Below are 20,715 nucleotides of genomic sequence, written 5' to 3' on the forward strand. Positions count from 1 at the left end.
GGGTTTTATTAAAACTCTTAAGATCTTAGTTGAAATTTTTATATAGCTGCCATAATTAGCACCCTTGGCGCTCATACTTCCTACTACGTGTCTGAGTGCCTGCCTAGCTTTTGAGGGTTGGGTGCAGGGGAATGTGGAGGGGCGTATACAGCTAAGGCTACTTGGAATGGTGTGTCTATTTATTTAAACTAACTGTGGTATGTGTTGTTACAGTAGGGCAGAAGCTCTATTTGCTCCCCTTCCTGCTTGCCTTCGCTAGTGTGAAGTGCATGTGAGATGCAATTTTTGTTAGGGAGTCAACCATTTTGTTGAAAGTAGGTTGAAAGGCAAAATTTTGTTTTTTTTAAGATTGGCACCTGAGGTAACAACTTGCCAATCTTTTTTTTTTTGCTTTTTCTCCCCAAGTCCTCCCAGTAGATAGTTGTATACTTTTAGTTGTGGGTCCTTCTAGTTGTGGCATGTGGGATGCAGCCTCAGCATGGCCTGATGAGTGGTGCCATGTCCGCGCCCAGGATCCGAACTGGTGAAACTCTGGGCCGCCGAAGCGGAGTGCGAGAACTTAACCACTTGGCCACGGGGCCAGCCCCGAAATGCAAATTTTTGATCAGGAAAACTAATGTTTGTTCATGGATCAGATTGGCTTGTTTTCCCTTCTGGTGGATGTTCATGCTTGCATGCACATTTCAGTGAGACAAACAAGTTAGAGATGTATAAAGGGAAAGTTGATCATTTTATCTCTGCCAAGCTCTCTCCTGATCTTAACAGCTAGGTGTATCTTTTCACACTCACACGACATGTAAACATATATAGTTTTCCCACCCGTTAATCTTACTCTTTGTATTATTATGAAAAATATTCCCCCCAATTAACATATCATGAACACCCTTCCCTTCACGTCATTATGAGTAATGTAGTAATGGCATAATATGATATATATGAATATTCCATATTTTATTCAAACGCTTACCTATTGCTGGACATTCTGGTGGTTTCCTGTGTGTGTGTGTGTTTACCATTACAAGCAATGCTCTCATAAATCATCTTCTACATACACCCTTACAGGTTCATTTATTTCTCTGCTCACCTTTCTAAATTGTGTGCAGCCTGTGTTGTTCCTAAAGGTGGTCCTTTGTTTGTAGGTCAATGTGCGAAATGGAATGAGCTTGCATGACTGCCTTATGAAAGCACTCAAGGTGAGGGGCCTGCAACCGGAGTGCTGTGCAGTGTTCAGACTTCTCCACGAACACAAAGGGTAAGCACTCCAAAGTCAGTCAGCTCTTCCTTCATACTAGTAAGGATCTCCTAGCTTCAAATAATAACTTTTTCCATTTAAAAAAATTGTGCTAGCTTCCTATAGAATATTGTGTATTTTGTATACCCTTGTTTATAAAGAGACAATTCAGAAAAATAAAATAATGACTTTAAATTATTGCTTGAACATAGCGTTGAAAAATAAAATAAATGTTAGGTGTTGATAGTGTTAGCGTAGATGGAAACAGTAACGCCAGATGGTATGTTTCTTGAAAGCAAAGATTTTTGCGTTTGCAGTAATGCAGTACGCAGAGTGGATACCCAGGAAGTGTTTGCATTATTGTTTATAGTTAATGAATGCTATCCTTTAGAGATTGACTCTCTCCTGATTTACTCATTCGTTTTTATTCAGTTAATGTTTACTGAATCCCTGCGGTTTGATGGACACAGGGCTAAAAGATGCAATTTCTGCTTCAAGAACTTTCACAGTTAGAAGGTTCATCCTGTTTCTAACTGTGGTGGCAGTACAGAGGCATCCCCTCAGAGGTGACGAGTAATAGCCCATAGCATCAGAGCCGTCCAAAGTTATCCGTTATCTGTTATCACCCTCCCCAAATCTGGGGAAATAACCTTGACTTTATCTTCTTCTTGGAAAGTGCTAGTTCTGTTATTGATCTTCAGCTTACATCTTTTATGTTTCAAGGAGTTCCCCAGTTTGAGCTTAGAGAATGAGTCTCCTCAAAAGGGTGAGAAGAAATTACTCTACTTATGTTATTCCTCTCAGCTTAGGAGGCAGTTTGTTGAAGTGCAAATTTTTGAAGCAGATGTCACCTCTATCTCGATATAGCCCCAGGTTGGTCCCCAAGCCAATCTATACTGCTCTTTCAAGATGAGAGAGATTCTGAGACAGTGATGGCCTTCGTCCACTCTCATCCAATCCTGCATTGGTTTGGAGCTACTCTCAGTTCTCTCTCAGACAGACAGCACCTGAAAACTGATCAGAAAACAGGGTTGGTCCTCTTTCTCTTCATTAGAGCAAAACAGGACTTTGGAGTGATATGGAGCTTCCCAGACCTTTTATAGGCACTTATATTAAGGGATGGATTATTTACCATTGGAAAACCAGAAAAATGGCTGGAATCGGCTTCTGGTAGGTGAAGGAAGGTGTTTGAGTGGTGACATATCTGTGGTTGTTATCTCCCTCCGTGAGAATATTCTTCTTTCAAGAGATGAGCCAGATTAACTATCCAAGACATGAGAAAGGAGCTGGGCATTTATTTTTACTTGAATATATCCATTTTTCTGTCTAGGCCTAGAAAGAACGGACTCAGTAAATTTTAAGACAGTTAAGATTCCCATCAACTTCTATTTATAGACTCTGCAAACAACTCTACAGATCTGAGCTTATTATTAATAGAAAAGTGCATTTCATTTGTGATTCCTTTGTATTTACGTATCCTCTAGATTGAAGTAAGCTAGTAAAGATTAAATTTTGCTACTGTAGCAATATTTATAACCCATGTTATAATATTTTAGGATTTTAATTTCACAAGGTACAATTTATTGCATATTTTCTTTATCATGAGATTGTTATATTTCATTGTTTAAAGAAAACTTTATTCTAAGCGCACAAGCTTTGGCCTCCCGCTGACCTAGATTCCAACATAGGCCCTTACACTCACTATGTAGCCTTGAACAAGTTACCTTCTTAGGGCCCCAATTCTCTCATTTTTAAGATGGGGATAATAATGGCTACTTCATAGATTTGTTGTATAAATTAAATAAGTTAGTATTGTCTGGGATTAAGTTAAGTTTTATGTTTATATAGTATGAGATAAATGGTAGCTGTTATTGCTATTGAACTCTTACCTTGTTTAAACATTTCCCTTTCATATTATGTTTTTCAAAATCTCCTTTAGTAAAAAAGCACGTTTAGATTGGAATACTGATGCTGCCTCATTGATTGGAGAAGAGCTTCAAGTAGATTTCCTGGATCATGTTCCTCTCACAACACACAACTTTGTAAGTTGCAGATCTCTTCTCTCTTTATTGCACACTGGGTGCTTTGGCTGGCGTAATAGGAATTTCTCAGAGCTAATAAGCATATATATCACCGGATTGTTTAAAGCTTTAGTTATGCTATTTACCATAAGGCAATTTAGGTTTCATTCATCACAGATGTACTTTAATTTCTAGCTATGAATTTTACAAATGTTGGAAGTATGATTCTTCATTCTCTAAAACCTCTGGGGGCTAAGAAGGACATTATTTTGTCTTTTGTTATTCTCATTTATTCAGCATAATTTATACCTGTATTCTTACTGTTCCAGGCTCGGAAGACCTTTCTGAAGCTTGCCTTTTGTGACATCTGTCAGAAGTTCTTGCTAAATGGATTTCGATGTCAGACTTGTGGCTACAAATTTCATGAGCACTGTAGCACCAAAGTACCTACTATGTGCGTGGACTGGAGTAATATCAGACAACTCTTGTAAGGCATCATTCTTTCTTCAAAGAATAAGGGGGCTTGGAGCTATAAACTCCTTTGAGGATACTTATTGTATATTTGACTGAGAAGTCTGGGTTTTAGACTTATTAAATGAATTGTTGTGATCCAAAACCATCGACTTCAGAAACATGACAGTTCTGAAACTAGTGAGTTTTAGTGTGGCATAACTCTCTAAAATGAGCAGGTATGACTATGATCTGTCAAACGGAGATTGACACACTGATTCAATAAGGCAAAGAACAAAGGGAAGTGAAAACCAAAAAGACTTTTGGCTTTTCTCTCTTACCAGTGCTGTCTACTAGGTTGCTAGTAGATGCTACTCTGTATTTTGTTAAATACGCTGAACAGACCTTTGATGTTGAGAAGGAGCAAAAAGCATACGTAGTTGGTGCTGTTTTCTTCACCTCAAACTGGAGAAAACATGAATCTTAAAACAATTTGAATTTAAAACCTTAAAAGACGCTTGTGTCCCTCAGGAGACAAACCAGTTACTAAAATATATTTCATACAGACAAAATATTTTTTAGTAAGATTTAAATGAAAAGTAAGTATTCCAAAGTTCCTTTTAAAAACTGTTAACAGGGATATGAAAAGTTAAAGTTGAAGTTTTATCATCTTTTGAGGGTACTAGAAAAAACCAAGAGAGTGTTGTCATGAAACCATGATGGAAACATCTTTTTTCTTTCATGGTCATCACATGTTACTTTTGCAGAGAGACCTTGTGTAGCATAAGTGGCACAAGCTTTGGAATCCAGCAGACATAGGCCACAGTCTCAGTGTTGTCATTAACTAACTGTAACCACCACTGAGCCTCCGTTCACTCATCTGAAAAAAGGGATAGTACCTTCTTTGCAGTGTTATTATGAGGATTAACTGATATAACATGAGATTGCTAAGCGCAAGTACTCATCTCCTGGAAAGAAGATCCCCAATTAATGTTAATGTCTCTTTTCCTCTTATTTATGACTTCTGGTGCTGAATGTGACTTATTCTTCATATTTCAGTCTTTTCATCTATGCGTTTACTAGACAGAATATTTCCAGAAAAGCTCATGTGATTTGTGTTATAAAGTGCCCTCCTGTAGCTTTAAAAAACATTGTTTTACTGTAGCTGGACATTGGACCAGTATTTCCTAGCAATGCACACTAGAACCTGTATGTTTACTGGCAGGTCAATATTATTTACATTCTGTAGTCATTCACCTCAGCCGTTTGGGTCAGTGGTCTCTTTACTGTGAGCCTGAAATAATCGGGGAACACGTGACTAGGAAAAGTTCAGTTTGAGTAGCTGTGTGTTTGCAAGGCAAGGCAGGCTGACTGTAAAATTACCAGAAGTCTATAAAGCAGTCTTTCTCTGATTTCGTTTAGATTGTTTCCGAATTCCACTATTGGTGATAGTGGAGTCCCAGCACTGCCTTCCTTGACAATGCGTCGGATGCGAGAGTCTGTTTCCCGGATGCCTGTTAGGTAATTTTTTTACCTATAGCTTTTCCTCAAGAAAATTACAATGGGGCAGGTGGAATTGAAAGGGTGAATACAAAAGATGTGAGTTCCTTTGCATTTCCTTCTCTCTCTGTGTAAACCTCTTGCTGCTTCTGTGGAACTTAACATTGGTGTTAGAGCACAATGTAGAACTTTCTCTTTGTGGTCCTGTAGTTCTTATATTCTGGAAAGTGATTCTGACTACAGCTTCTTCTATTATCGTAGCATGTCCCTTAATATCTCATGACATTTTAAAGATCTTGAGATTTTGCCTTCCTCAGTATGTAGTGAATTGAGCCTCAGGGAAAGAGTCTGCAAAACTATATACAGTGATTCAATAAAAATAAAGTCCTCAACTTTGAAATGCTTATTATGGTCTTGCATTGCTAAAACCATGGTATTTAATAGACTGCTGTCTTAAAAAAAGAGTCTAATTAGATTTTTAATATAAATATCCTTTCTAATGTGCCTGTGAATTTGTGTGTAACTTGTCTTTACTCTGTTTTCAGCTTTAGAATCAGAGTTTTGTTGAGTTCACGTCTTGCTCGTGTTACGCATGAATTTGGAACCTAAAATAACATCTACGTCTTTGTCCAAAATATCTGAGTTTAATGTATATATAATTGTATAATATTTAATGACCTTTGTAAAATTACCATGCAAATTGTTAAAGGCAGCATATCTTAGAACAAAGAATTTCTGTTGAAATGACATCTACTTGTGTATGATTTTATTTTTCTTGATAATTTGAAAAGCAAGTCTGACCAAAAAACTGTACTAGCTTCTGAAGATTTCTTAGAAGAAACTAGGCCTCTGAAGGCATAAGTGTTGAATTACCTGGGAAGGCAATTTTTCAAGGCAGTAGAGCAATTTCTCTTAGAAAAAGTAGCCTTTTTTTTCTTTTTGGAAGATTAGCCCTGAACTAACATCTGCTGCCAATCCTCCTCTTTTGGCTGAGGAAGACTAGCCCTGAGATAACATCCGTGCTCATCTTCCTCTATTTTATATGTGGGACGCCTGCTACAGCATGGCTTGATAAGCCGTGTGTAGGTCCGTGCCCAGGATCCGAACTGGCAAACCCCAGGCCGCCAAAGCGGAGCACGCTAACTTAACTGCTGCACCACCGGGCTTCCCTCAAAAACTAGCCCTTTATCCCTTGAATTCATGCATGGTGTTACTTGAATCTGAACAAAACTCAAAGTAATCTTTAGAACATATAATGAAAATGTTATACTTAATGCATTATACTTAAACGTTATACTTAGCTTTGGCTGGTGGGGGAGTGGCATTGCCTGAAAGAGGCCAGTAATTAATTTCAGTTGTTGTTGCAGCCTAAAAACTGAATTCACATTAATTGACTTTGTTAGCTGGTTACTGGGAGAGAGGATGCACAGTGGCTAAAATTTTGGCATTTTTGTAGACATGGTCAGCAGGTCCAACCATCTGTTACAATATCTTCCTTAATGTTCTCTAATTTAGTTTCTAAATTAAAAGGGGCAAGTTCCAACTAGTTTAGTGGGTGGCAGTGTGGATAGTAAAGGCTAATCTGTTCTTTCCGAGGATGGTCGAAGAATTTGGAGTATTCTGTAGATAGGATTTATTCAAAAGAAGAAAACTTATGTATTGTTCTTTTCATTTGAATTCCAAGCACATATATTATTTTCTTTTCAAAAATTTGCATGCAAAAGGACCTAGACTGAAGAAGGTTTTTAAATGGTACAGATTGAAAGAAAGGAACATTTTGTCAAAGGTTGTAGTACATAGAGTTTGTCCCTGAGTATCTTAATGCATTAGGTGGTTACTTTAGCAGTGGAGGGGGCCTGAGTGTCAGTCATGGAATTTTCTTTCTCCTCCTTGCCTAGTTCCCAGCACAGATACTCCACGCCCCACGCCTTCACATTCAACACCTCCAGTCCCTCCTCTGAAGGTTCCCTCTCCCAGAGGCAGAGATCGACGTCCACACCTAATGTCCACATGGTCAGCACCACCCTGCCTGTGGACAGCAGGATGATTGAGGTAATAGGGCCCCTCCGGGAGGGTGATGAATATTACTCAGTTATTTGGGTGGAGTTGACTGTTGTGTCAGAGAGATTTGGGTTTCAAACCTGATAAGGATGTTGCAGCACTTTCTTGGGTCCCTGTACTTTTTGAATTTCTTTTTTTTCCACTGCATCTTTAGACTTGTTGAATAATCTGGTTGGTACATCATTCTAATGAAGAACTAAAATTTCCTGAAGAAATGTTAACATTTGAATTCATTCTTTCCATGTCAGATTTGAATAGGATTTCAGTGGGCTAGTGAATAATATACATAAAGAGTAGTTTTATTTCAGTGTGGGAAAGAAAATAGTAGTGATGGAGAACTACAAACTCTCTGAAAGACTTTAAGTGATTTTATTTAGAAATAAAAGGGTGGAGTCTTAAGATCCTAACAAGCAGAGATTTAGGGAGATGAAAAAGTGCCCGAAGCTAGTGTTTTCAAACTGCTTTTTCTTTTCTTGGCTTTTTGGTATGTTCTGTTTGTTTCGTTTGCTTTCTGGTTCATCTTTAATAACAACTGAATACACTTAAAATACTTCCTTTGTTCTTTATTCTTCTTTATTTCTCATTGCTTTGGACTAGAATAACAGCCTGAATGCTTCTCCCAGGGCGTGGTCCAGACGATTTTGTTTGAGGGGAAGAGTAGGTATTCTTCTTCATGCCTTTGCTTTCTTGTAAATTAACAGGATTGCTAAGACTGTCAGACAGTAGACTATCAAAACAATTACCAAGTTAAATTTTGTATTTCTTGTCACACTTTTTATGTTTTCTTTTTTGGCAATAGAGTAATGGGAGTAAGAAAAATACTGGTATGCAGTATTGCTGATAGGTGGAATAAGTTTCTCAAGTGAGATTTGGAGGCCAAGGGCATTAAAAATTTTTTAAAATCATTTCCAACCAAGACTAGTGCTAGATTTATTTAGTTGGTGCTTACAGCATCACTGTTCTATTTATACTCCATTTAGAAACCAAATGTATCAGTTTGGTTGATATGCCCTGAGAATCCTTTTTAAAAGCTTGTTGGAGACAACTGGGCCCTCTGTACATCATGAATTGTTCTTTGAAAAACCTCACGAACACCTGCCAACTCAGTCACAGCTTACCGCACTCAAACCTCAAATCGCTTTCGACGTACTTGTCCTACCTATCAGAGGTTGCAGGAACTCAACAAAAAAGTTCGCTTCTGAATGTGGGGCCTAAACTGGTGATTTTGGGGAGGCGCTTTGAATATCACAAGATTATCATGAAGAGGTCATGTATGCAAGCTATGAATTTTATTATTTCTGTTTTATCATAATTGGCACTGATAATAATACAATAACATACTAGTTGCTTTTCTCCTATTATATGATTTGTTCCTGTGTAAGCACTCCAATACTTAGAGGGAACATTAAAATTGAAAATTCTTTAATTTTTGTTATAGAACAACTAGCACTATGTTGTGCTTAATCCTCTCTCTACTTTAGAGGCAGAGCAAATTTTGATCCTGGTTTTTTTTATTACATGTGATTCACCATTTTTAAATTACACATTCTTGCTTTGTTTAAACCGTTTGTAATTCTCTTTAAATAATATTTAGATTCCAAGATGATTAAAAAGTTCCTTTTAAGGATAAATCAATCCAACTAGAAATTAGCAGAGAAAATATGAGGTATATAATGGATACAGGGAAGAAAATTACTGTGATGTTAAGAAAAAAATCCTAGTGCATAGGAATGTAATTCTGGTCAATAAAAATACATTGTGCCATGCTTTGACTAGAAGCAAAGAATAGATTAGTTGGATAATAAAGCTATAGCTGCTGAATATTCTGTTGAAATTCACGTTATTTTCGGCCAAAGTTTTGCCCACCTGGCAATCATCCTGCCGTACTTAAAAACATACAAATTCCAGGGCTTCCTGCCTTCCCTCCCAGACTTGCTTAATCCTAGTGGAGGGCAGGGGGTTGGGAATCTGTATTCTTAAACACCTCCCCAGGTGATTCTGAAGACTGGCCAGGTTTGGGAACTCGAGAACCAAGCTTTATTGGTAAACTCTGAAGATGCTTGGGTGAGGTTGCCAAAGGAGGGGGAGGGGCGGCTTGGTTTATGATTCTTTTTATCTTGTAAAAATGTCATGGAATGGGAGCATTCCAGTAATAGTTCTGTGAAAAAAGCATCTTGTTTTCACTGTGGTTACATAAAGACAGTAGACCTTTCCAGAAAAATAGCCCTTTTGAGGATATGGGGGTCAAGTGGTTTTGTATTATTATTTTATATACTCCAAGTGGGGATTTATAGAAGGAGGATTTAGGTCTCATGCAGGGTGTGATTTAAACTATTCTACCCAGTTTCTAATAAATTCTAAAGGTAGCCTTTGACTTTTCACCTAAGAAGAGTATAACTAATTTCAGAGCTTACCTGTATAGTCTGAGGAACATTTTGTGGTGAATGAGCTCAGGGTTGAGATCCACGGGTGATGGTTTCTGGTTCTATTTCTGCCATCTACTGGCTGTGTGACCCTGGCCAAGTCTCTTTACCTGTTCAAACGTGTGTTTTCTTTTCTGTAAATTGTAGGTTTTGGACTAGGGGATTTGCAGAGCTTCCAGCTTTCCATGATTTTAGGCTCAGATAAAGTATGTAGTAACGGTGCTTACCCTCATCAAATTCAACTTCTGGTCACTATGCCCTAAACTCCTAGAGGAGTAAGAGTGAGCTAGCCACTGAATCCTCAGGTTTTTTTTGAGGCTCAATGGAGCAAGATTCCCAATCATTGGAAAGATCTCAGCTGATAGTAACTTTGCTAGCCTTCCTTAAAGAGTATGAGTTTGCTGTGTGCATTGCTTTCTTCTGAGAAAAAGAATGTGGTTTCCATTGTATATGGAGATTCACTGTATATGAAAAATTAACATCAGTGCTCCTAATATTTGATGATAACAATCTTGGAGATATTGACCACTGATATTTGGTGAATTTAATCAAAAGAAAGTTAGAGTATGTAATTAGACTTTTTGTATTTTAGAGGTTTTATAATCTACTTTGTTCCTGCAAATCCTCCTCCTCCCCTTTCCCTCTCCAAGAGAAGATCTGTTCTAGTGAGTACATTGACCAGCTTTCCTTTTCTCTTTCAGGATGCAATTCGAAGCCACAGTGAATCAGGTACTTGTCCAGAGTCACTTAGCCCATAGTAATAGGCTTTTTCTCTTTATGCTGTGTATCTTCTATTGGCTTATCCATGTGTGGATCCTTTTTGTCTTGTCTATTAAGCTTCACCTTCAGCCTTGTCCAGCAGCCCCAACAATCTGAGCCCAACGGGCTGGTCACAGCCTAAAACCCCTGTGCCGGCACAGAGAGAGCGGGCACCAGGATCCGGGACCCAGGAGAAAAACAAAATTGTGAGTATGGCCAACAGTACTTCCTCCAGTTTGGGGTTCAGTAAGAAAAACCTAGTCAGAAATGAGAATACTTTTAATTTTGGGGGGAAGGGCTCTAATAAAAAACATTTAATGAATATATTATTATGTCAGTGCCATTTTTGGCATGCTTGCATTGGAAAACTTCCTGGTTTGTTGTAAGGCAGGGTACAATTAAAATAGTGTTTTCTCAAAGGACAAAAATTGGAATGACAGTTAATAAGTCTGTCTTTGAAAGATATGGGAATGGATGGAATTGAGTTGATCTTTTCTTTGACACCCTCCTTAAACAACAGACCTTTACCATTACATGGAGTGCATTAATGATCTCTGCTTGTTTCAGAGACCTCGAGGTCAGAGAGATTCAAGCTATTACTGGGAAATAGAAGCGAGTGAAGTGATGCTCTCCACCCGGATTGGGTCAGGCTCCTTTGGAACTGTGTATAAGGGCAAATGGCACGGTAAGTTCCGGGCCCTCCCTCTATTGCAAGGCGTGGGGTGAAGTCAAGTTTCAGTCCAGAGAGGGCCAGGCAGGGATGAGATTTCTTATGCCCCGAGGCTCCCAACAGCACTCTCCAGGGCCACTTGATTACACCTGAAGATTGAGCTCAGTATCTCAGTGAAGTTTCATAGCATACTTTTTAGATTCGATTGTGCTGTGATTGATTGGTATGATTAAAGTTTCCAGGATAATTAGGAATTGGTGAATAAGAGTTGAGCCCTATAGTCAAACGTCAGGATCTCTTATAAATTAAGTGCAGTCTGCACGTGAGACATGCTTTGAAGCTCCTTAAGTGAGTACAGTCTGTTCCTATGAGGAGCATGGATTCTAGAAACTTGAACCAGGAAAGGACTTTAGAGATTTTGCATGCAAGAAAACTGGGATCCTGAGAGGCCAACAGCCTGGTGTAACCCATGGCCTGGGATCCCCTTCACAGCCTGAGGCTGAGGTTTATAAGTTTGACTGAGTCAATAAGAGTAGGAGGAATGGTGTTCGTTCTCTTCTGTATGGAAAGCAGAGGTGTGTATAATAAGTTTTAGACAATCCCCAAATTGTTAAAGCAAGGAAATGAATTGGTGTTTAAAAAAGTAAAACATTCCACGTTCACCAAGTGAAAATCGCTCTTCCTTCTTCAGTCATGGATAAACATGATATCAACTCAATATCTTATTAAAAAACATGACAGCCAATAGGAATGTGTCTTAACTTGTTTGTATTACATTGCCTCAGACTTTACTGTTAAGGGAAAGTAAGTAGTTCTGGTTTGATGAATAATAACTACTTCATGTAGTTGTTATAAGCTGCCCTCCATAAAAAGTTCCCTAGCCGTTTACCTGTATCATTTATATTACTTGCTGAAGTAAATAAGTGCCATCCTTTACATGTTGTAAGATTGCCAGCTATAAGGGTATTTGGATAATTCCAGAAGGAGAATAAAAAATATTACTATACAGTTTTATACTCATCTGAGAAACAGGTTTGAAAGGCGAGAGGGATTAGCAATAAGCAGTGTTACTGAACACCTGTTGCATAGAGTGCTGGAGAGGTGGGCTTGGCAGTGATGCGCTTGGCCCCCAGAACTGCTGGGGGCAGGTTGGAGAGCAGTCTTTGTTTGGGGCCCAGACCTAATTCTATGAAATTGTGGCCAGGCAAGGCCTAGGGGCCTCAGGCTGGGCACTGAGTCCTGACATTCCCTGCCAGAAACTGATTCTTGACCTGTGCTGCCAATAACTAAGTACGCAGTATTCCCCACAGAGGCCATGGCCACTCCCACTCCAGAGCCTCAGACAGACAGCTTCTCAACTCATAACTTGCCTTGCTGACAGTTACATTTTAGAATTCATTCATTTCTTCATCTCTTGAGCATTCTTCTAATGCCGAGCATTCTTCTAGGGGCTAGGAATGAAGCAGTGAACAAAATAGATAAACAATTCTTTTCTTTCTCATATGAAGTTCATATTCTGGTGGCGACAGTAACCAAGAACAGTACGGTATATATAGTGTGATGTAAGTGGTAGGGAGAAAAATGGCAGAGAGCAGGTATAGAGTCGCAGGCCCCGCCCACAGTTTTTCGTAGATTGGTAGGGGAGTCATTTGCTGAGGAAGTGGCATTTGCCTGAGGCCTGAAGGTGGTACGGATACCTAGGGAAGCAGCAACAGCAGGTGCAAAGTGGGCCTCTCACCTGGCCTTTTCCAGGAACTCAAGGAGGTCTGAATGGCTTCAGTAGAGTGAGTGAGGGGGAGGCTAACAGTGAGATCCAGGGTGGGGGATTGTAGAGTCCCGTAAAGACTTTGGGTGAAATGGAATCTCAGATGGTGCGTCAAGACCTTCAGAGGTTTGGCCAGCCTTGGCCTGAAAAATCAGAGTGATGGGTGCTCGTTACATGGCTGAGAACTCTTTCTAGCTCTGGGCAGTTCCTACCAGTAGAAAACCGTTCCTTATATGAGTTAAGATTTGTTTTCCTATAACGTTTGCCCATTGTTCCTAGCAAATTGAATCCCTATCATGGCACTCCTCAGAGTATATACATATAAATGAGGGGAATGCTGTAGGATAGAGTATAGTCCTCTGGGTTTTAGTAAGAAATGGCATGTTATCTTTTATCGTAACTGTTACTATGAGCTGGCTGGTAGATGGTCCTTGCAGGTGCCACAGGGCTCTGTCATTGATTTGGCCCTGTTCAGTCTTGCCATCGGTGACTTGCATGGAGATTCATGTACTGTGGATGACTTAAATGGAGGTGAATGCAGATTTGGATGATAGGACTTAGGAAGATGAGAGGATCTGAACAGACTGTGATGAGGGGACAAAGACAAGATGAACTTTTAACAGGGCTGAGGCCTGCGCACTGTTAGGAAAAGTAGAGGCTACAGGGAGAGGGTGTTCAGCTGACTGCAAGGTCGGAGTGCGTCATGTGGGCAGCTTTGGCTGCCAGTGAATCCTTTGTGCTCTGAGGTTGCATTACCGATCAGGTCGAAGATGGGTGACGCTGAGGGTGAGTTCAGTGACTACTAGACCATGCCCAAAGGACAGCCGTGAGACAGAGAAAGGATTGCAAAACTAGGCTCATGACCTAGGAAGGTCTCAAGAGGCAGCCCCCCCTGAGGCATCTCCTCAAGCCTTCCTCCTGCACCCCTACCCTCAGCCTGTCCCTTTAAAGCCCTGCCCAGTGCCTGGGCCCCAGCATTGCCGTCTCCTGGCCCTCCCACTCTGTTGACTGTCGTGTTGAGTCAGTTCTGCTTCATAGGGTTTCGTGCCTCCATCCCCTCCTTTCTACTCCCACTGTCACCACTGTACCTGCATCTTGCCTGGGCTCTCTCCTGTCCTGCAGGTGCCCAAATCGCATGCTGGAGTTTCCCAAACACAACTCCTGTTTCTCTCCTCCCCCTTCCCTCACCTTTGTTACTGGGGTACCTAGTCTGGAAGAGCCTCTTTTCCTGTTGAGTAAAATCCTTGCCTTGGCCGATATCCCATTTCCTTCAGAAAATCTTTCTATATCCTCTCTGCCAAGAGATTTACTCCCCACTCTGCAACCCCCCCACCCTCAGCACTCTTATCTTGGGTCAGATTGCTCCAGAATGAGGAATTAAGCAAAAGACTCTTGTCTTCCTGCTCATTCATAAGGAACTTGATGTTGGAGCTGCATGGTTTACCAGCTCCATCTTCCTAGATAGAAGGCAGCTCTGAATATAGCTTGCATCTATCTCTCCCATCCAAAGTTGGTAGCACCTTCACGGCAGCCCTGGGCCCTTGGTAAATACGTGTGCCAGGGAATTGGCTGAGAACTAGTTTGGAGGCTGCTGTTAAGTGGGGACTTTAGCTTTAGACGATAAAACCAGAGATCACAGGGCAACAGTTTGGGACCCGTTATAAGAACCATCTCTCTACCAGGAGGTGCTCCCCGAAAATGAAATGAGGAGTGCCCCAACAGAAGCTGCCAGGTGGGGTGCTGCCAAGCGGACATGCTTGATATTTGGAGGAACTAATTTGTTTCCAAGTTGAACTAATTCAGCGAACTCCTACTTTGTTTGATCATCAGAAGGCTGCGTTTTAGCAAATTCATTTGCCATGCAAACCTGAAGTCCTAATAGGGCCTCAAGTAATTTATTATAATTGCTATTATAAATATGACATGAAAACACTTCTGAAAGTGCCTTCTAAATTGGTAGCGCATACAAAGTAGATTGATCCCTGGATATTTCTCAAGTTATATAAAGAGGCTGGTTTTACTCAAAGTGATTGACACTCAGTTGTCAGTATTGTAGTTAGAAGTGCAGGCATTGGAGTCAGACTGGGGTTCTAATCCTGGCTCCAGCACTTTTGTTTTTTGGCTGTATCACCTTGGGAATGTGACTAAACTTCTCTGTTGGCTGCCTATAAAATTAGGGTAACAGTATTTACGTGATAGGGCAACTAATGAGGGCTATGAGGGTCGGAGGGGAGATAATGCTTATGAAGGCACACACAGTGCCAGGGTATAGTAAGCAGTCAGTATTAATCATTAGGATTACTTTTTAATGGTATTGAAGGCAAAGAAGCTTAATTTCAATAAATATCTTTGAATTTATACAAGGGATCATCTCCTCTCATTGAAATGTGGCTGCTGAGTTTAGCATCAACTGCTTGATAAGTGGCCTTCTTCCTGAAACGGCCTTCTGGCTCCCAATATTCAGTATCTCTTGGGCCGTTCATATCCACCACCAGTGTCATCTTCACAGGCCCAGGTTGTGACCCGTCACATATGACCTCCCTAGTGGGGACGTCAGGCTTAATAAGAATAGTTTAAACCAAGCCTGTTCAAGCCTTGTTCCCTTTGTGTAGGGATATGATGTTTGACTAAGTGATTCACTATACCTTCCTCAAAACTAGGGTATATGAAAACAACAAAGTAAGAGCATTCACATGATGCACTGACTACAAACTAATTTGCAGGAGACGTTGCAGTGAAAATCTTAAAGGTTGTTGACCCCACACCAGAGCAGTTCCAGGCGTTCAGGAACGAGGTGGCTGTCCTGCGGTGAGTGGAAAGCTGGCCCGTCTAGACCCCCTGGAGTGGCAGGGGTGGGGCATGGGTGGTGGTACATGAGCTACAGAGTAAGAAGGCTGCACGGTACAGACCTTTCCCTGAGGGCCTGGGATGGGTGGTTAGTGAGTGTTCACTGTGGAGTCCTGTGGTTGAAAATCCTTCCTTACGAGTGCCAGGGAGTGGAAGGTTTCCTTCCAGCTTATGGGGGTGTTAAACCTTTAGAGGGGCCCCCTGTGATGAGCGTACCCCTCCCACTGCTTTAGGTCTCCAGGTACACTACACTTAGTAGCCCAGGTTCTGTCTCTAGGTTTTGGTGTGAGGTAGGGAGAAATAAGTTCTATTTTCACATTTATTTCCAAGAACTTTTTTTTTATAGTCAACTTGCCTTATTCTAGTCTTCAAAACCATCAGCTTTCAAATCTTTGAGTCACTATTTAGACTTCTAGGAATAAGTTGAGTAATGATGGATTCCCCAGAGGGGAGGGGTCCTTGTGACCCCTATGGGGAGAATTGTGAGTGTACACTGATTAGAGAATGTCCTCTCTATAATCAAGGCCAGCTCTGAGGTGAATAACGGTGGGCTCCTTTGTCAGCTTAGAACACCAGCTGGATTATCAACAGTCTCATGTGTTTGCTTTGCCAGCCACCCAGATTGTAAGCACAGGTGGCATCAAGAACACACAGGATCCACTGTCAGTGGGAAAGAAGAGTAGATCTCCCTATTTTGCAGCAACGGAAGGTTTGTTCAGAGCTTTTTCTCTCCTCCCCCCCTCCAGTAAAACACGGCACGTGAACATCCTGCTCTTCATGGGGTACATGACGAAGGACAACCTGGCAATTGTGACTCAGTGGTGTGAGGGCAGCAGCCTCTACAAACACCTGCATGTCCAGGAGACCAAGTTCCAGATGTTCCAGTTGATTGACATCGCCCGGCAGACGGCTCAGGGAATGGAGTGAGTAGATGACCTGATGACTTAGAAAGTCTGGGGTCCAAGAATCAACTTGTCCCTAAATCAGAACCAGGATTAGGAAAGGCCAAGTCTATTAAGTGACTTTTGTGCTATTTTTGCACAGTTGAAAATGAGCCTCTGGGGTGGGCTGAAGGGAATGAGAAATTCACGGTGCTCGCCCAAGGTGAGGCTGCCCCTTTGGGGCTCAGATTCAGGTTCCAGCCGCTGCCCTCAGAATTCAGCCAGACACCCAAGAACAACATAGCGCAGGTCGGTACCTTCTGCTTGGACAGTTGTGGCAGTGCCCTCTGCAGGCATCAGATCCCTAGGCATGGCCCATCAACAAGTGTGCTGCTTCCACATGAGGGTTGAAGCAGAGGTCACTTCTGAGATAATTTATCTTCCTTTTGTAGAATGCTTAGAGGGTCATCTTTAGCACTTCCACTAAATACTACCCTGTTGGGTCTTTGTGCTTGACATATTTCTGTGTGAAAGGGGTACGTGTGCACACATGTTCCATTCTTGGCTAGCCCAGGGCAGTACTTCAGACTCTTCCCCTGAAATACCCGTTATGTGGAGGAGCAGGAATTCCTCATATCCCCAGATGGCTGAGAGGCTTAAGCTAAAGCCGTGCCTGAGTGCTATATAAGATCTCATGTTCTGCTTTTAAAATTCACGTGCAATTTGCATTCTGTACATTTTAAGAAATAACTAGTCAAAATTACTTTTTAAAAAATTTGAGAGATAACTCACACGTCATAAAATTCACCCCTTTAAAGCGTACAATTCAGTGGGTTTTTTTTAGTATAGTCACAGAGTTGTACAACCATTAACCACTATCTAATGTTAGAACGGTTCCAGGATATAAGATGAGGTCTTTTGTGACTGGCTTCTTTCACTTAACACAATGTTTTTGAGAGGTTGGTGGCATGTGTCAGTACTTCGTTCCTTTTCGTGGCTGAATATTATTCCATTGTACGGATATGCCACATTTTATTTATTCGTTCATCATTTGACAGACACTGGGTTGTCATAATTACTTTTTTTTCCCAGTTCTCAATCCTAGCTTCCATAAGCATATTTTTTTTTATTAAGATCCTGATAGTTAACAACCTTGTGAAATTACAGTTGTACATTATTATTAGTCATGTTGTAGGTACACCACTTCACCCTTAGTGCCCTCCCCCACCCCCCCTTCCCCCTGGCAACCACCGATCAGTTCTCTTTGTCCATATGTTAACTACCACCTATGAGTGGAGTCATACAGAGTTGTCTTTGTCTGGCTTATTTCATTCAACATAATACCCTCAAGGTTCATCCATGTTGTTGTGAATGGGACGACTTTGTCCTTTTTTATGGCTGAGTGTCATAATTACTTTGAGTAAAATTGATACTTAAAGAATAGTCGCCCCATTTGTGCTGTGACCTCACCTTCAGGTAAGGCATGACGTGGACCAGGCCGAACCAGTGCAGGGCCGGTCGCCAAATGTAACTCCTCACTGGGAGACAGGCCTTCACGGTGTTTTCTTCTTAGCTGTAGTTTGAAGCTGCTTTCTACCTGTGTCCCTCAAACTGTTTTTAATAGATTTATTTTCCCTTCACAGCTATTTGCATGCAAAAAACATCATCCACAGAGATATGAAATCCAACAGTATCCTTTGGTGGTGGTTTCATTTGCTCAGTTCTGAATTTAGGAAAACAGAAGGGAGACTTTATCTCAGCAAAAGTGACTTTGGAAAGAGTTCCCTAAGCGTTGAGATACGTGTTGGTTTATGCTTGAAACAGGTCTGGTTTTATTATGCTGTTTATTAGTAAATTTAACTTGGGGGGGTGAGGCTTTTGTAATTTATGTTTATTTCTAGTTTGCGGACAGTGCATACGTATCTGGTCAGAAAGTAACTGCAAGCCAAATGGTGCAAGATTTTCAAAATTACTACTGACAATTGTTTTTCTTGAATGTACACAAGTGGTTTCCTTCGAGGTCACTGTTGGAATCAACCCTTCCCAAGACTGAATGTGTTTTTAGAGAAGGGGAATGAATCAAGGTATTTTTCATGCTCTAGGGTATGAAATGTAACAATTTTACATCTGCCTCCCTCCCCCCGTCTTTTTGAAAGAGCGTCGCATTATAGCTGGACTTTGCTTCCTGGCTCGTGAAAGGCACGACAGTTGTGTTGAGTTGGATTATGGGACATAGCCTATTTTGGGCACATACCTGAGGCATGGAATACCTTTTAGTGGTGGGTTTTTAGGGACCAACACATTATGCCATGAAAGCAGACACCAGCGATTTTAAGGAGCTGTGAATTAGTGGGCATAAGCAGATGACAAGTTGGCCTTAAACTGCTCGACTTCTTTACCCAGAAATGAGGGGAGTTTGGGTCTGATTTTGAAGTCACCAAGTAGTACCTATTCTAGTGGAAAATGTCAGGACAGCATTCAGTGCTCAGTGAGGGATTTGTCATTTTGTTCTTCACGTGTGTTTCAGTCAGCCATTTGAGGGTAGACAGCAGGCAGAAATGAATATAAGCAATCAGCAGGCCACACTCCGCTCTGAGGAGCACCGGCAGGCAGCCCGTGCTCTTAGAGTCTTGGGGTTTAAGGCACCTACATTATGTAGGAAGGAAGGTCACGAGGCCAGGGACCTGGTACTTAGATGTGTAAAGGGGGGAAAAGCAGGGGGGGAACTGGCTTGTTTTTGGTTGAGCCAAATGATCTGGCACCCTGAGCAATGCCTGCATGCCTCCTGAAGAAGGGGCATTTCAAAAGCCCTTAGTAAAGCTTCAGAAACACTAGCAGATCCAGTGCAGAGAAAGCTGGGGCAGATGGGAGGCGGAGAGTGCTGTGCTAGTAAGAACTTTGGGAAGTTTTTCCAAATTCACTTGACCATTCTTTTGAAAACCAGAGTCCTTAACAAGCATTGAGATATATTTCTCCATGAAGGCCTGACGGTGAAAATTGGAGACTTTGGTTTGGCAACAGTCAAGTCGCGCTGGAGTGGTTCTCAGCAGGTTGAACAACCCACTGGCTCTGTCCTGTGGATGGTGAGGCTTGGCTCCTACTAGCAGGGTACAGGGCAGAAGGGGTGCTGGAGGTCTCCGTGTAAACTTAAAGCATTTCTCTCCATTTCCCAGAAGTCCAGGCTACCCCAGTGATGCCTTGAGTGATGTCAGACCACCTGGGGCAAATCTGGGTTTCCTTGGGGAAGCTGGTGATCAGAACCGTGCTGACGCACAGCTACGAGGAGTTAAACGATAGGAAGTGCTGGGTCCCAGAGATGAGGATTTCTGAGCTCTAGCCTGAGCCTGAGAGTCAGAGCCCTTTGGGGAAGAGCTATAGAGGACTGAGGAAAGGACTCTTTCAGACCCAGTGGAAGGGACAGCCTGGCCCCTGGATGTCTGTGGGGCCCAGATTGTGACAAATGTACTTTGTCCCTGTAGGCCCCAGAGGTGATCCGAATGCAGGATAATAACCCGTTCAGCTTCCAGTCTGATGTCTACTCCTATGGCATTGTACTCTATGAGCTCATGACAGGGGAACTGCCTTACTCCCACATCAACAACCGAGATCAGGTATGTGCGCTGGTGTGTAGGGACCGCACGCACTGCGGAAGCCCTGGGCCTCCTGCCAGTCCATGCAGCAGGAGAGTTACGAGTTGCTCCTTTCACTGTTGTTCACCCGTCCATTCCCTCAACTGTTTTCTTTGCCTTAGATCATCTTCATGGTGGGCCGAGGGTATGCCTCCCCAGACCTTAGTAAGCTATACAAGAACTGCCCCAAAGCAATGAAGAGGCTTGTGGCTGACTGCGTGAAGAAAGTTAAGGAGGAGAGGCCTCTTTTTCCCCAGGTAAGACTTAGCTCAAGGGTGCTAGAACTGATGAAAGTTCTCAATGATAGAAATAAGGAAGGAAGTGGCTTTTTTCCCCTAAAAGGGAGGGACTCGTGTTCTCCCTAAGATGTTGCAGGTAGGATGGGGAGAACAGCCTGTCTTTAGGTCCCTGATTGAAAGCTGCTGCGATGGAAACACCAGACCTCAGCTTACAAGACCATTTTCTGGCCATGTTTCAG

The 20,715-nt window shown here is 41.8% G+C and overlaps 1 protein-coding gene across 4 annotated transcripts in view; it reads left to right on the top strand.

Moving 5' to 3' along the window:
• RAF1 (Raf-1 proto-oncogene, serine/threonine kinase) overlaps positions 1 to 20,715 on the top strand; it is a 67,203-nt gene that overhangs the window by 45,448 nt on the left and 1,040 nt on the right. For 3 of the 4 annotated variants that reach the window (XM_023619942.2, XM_014731414.3, XM_001492240.7), the window contains exons 3-16: positions 1,140 to 1,252; positions 3,171 to 3,273; positions 3,582 to 3,739; positions 5,125 to 5,223; positions 7,101 to 7,254; positions 10,388 to 10,415; positions 10,524 to 10,651; positions 11,013 to 11,130; positions 15,604 to 15,688; positions 16,474 to 16,650; positions 18,252 to 18,298; positions 19,573 to 19,691; positions 20,088 to 20,219; positions 20,360 to 20,494. In XM_023619942.2, the coding sequence (XP_023475710.1) occupies positions 1,140 to 1,252; positions 3,171 to 3,273; positions 3,582 to 3,739; positions 5,125 to 5,223; positions 7,101 to 7,254; positions 10,388 to 10,415; positions 10,524 to 10,651; positions 11,013 to 11,130; positions 15,604 to 15,688; positions 16,474 to 16,650; positions 18,252 to 18,298; positions 19,573 to 19,691; positions 20,088 to 20,219; positions 20,360 to 20,494 (1,596 nt within the window). Of the gene's footprint in view, positions 1 to 1,139; positions 1,253 to 3,170; positions 3,274 to 3,581; positions 3,740 to 5,124; positions 5,224 to 7,100; positions 7,255 to 7,860; positions 7,921 to 10,387; positions 10,416 to 10,523; positions 10,652 to 11,012; positions 11,131 to 15,603; positions 15,689 to 16,473; positions 16,651 to 18,251; positions 18,299 to 19,572; positions 19,692 to 20,087; positions 20,220 to 20,359; positions 20,495 to 20,715 lie in introns of all 4 variants that reach the window. The other variant, XM_070237246.1, reaches the window with a different exon arrangement.

Source organism: Equus caballus, chromosome 16 (genome assembly GCF_041296265.1).
Source record: "Equus caballus isolate H_3958 breed thoroughbred chromosome 16, TB-T2T, whole genome shotgun sequence".
Classification (NCBI taxonomy): Eukaryota; Metazoa; Chordata; class Mammalia; order Perissodactyla; family Equidae; genus Equus; species Equus caballus.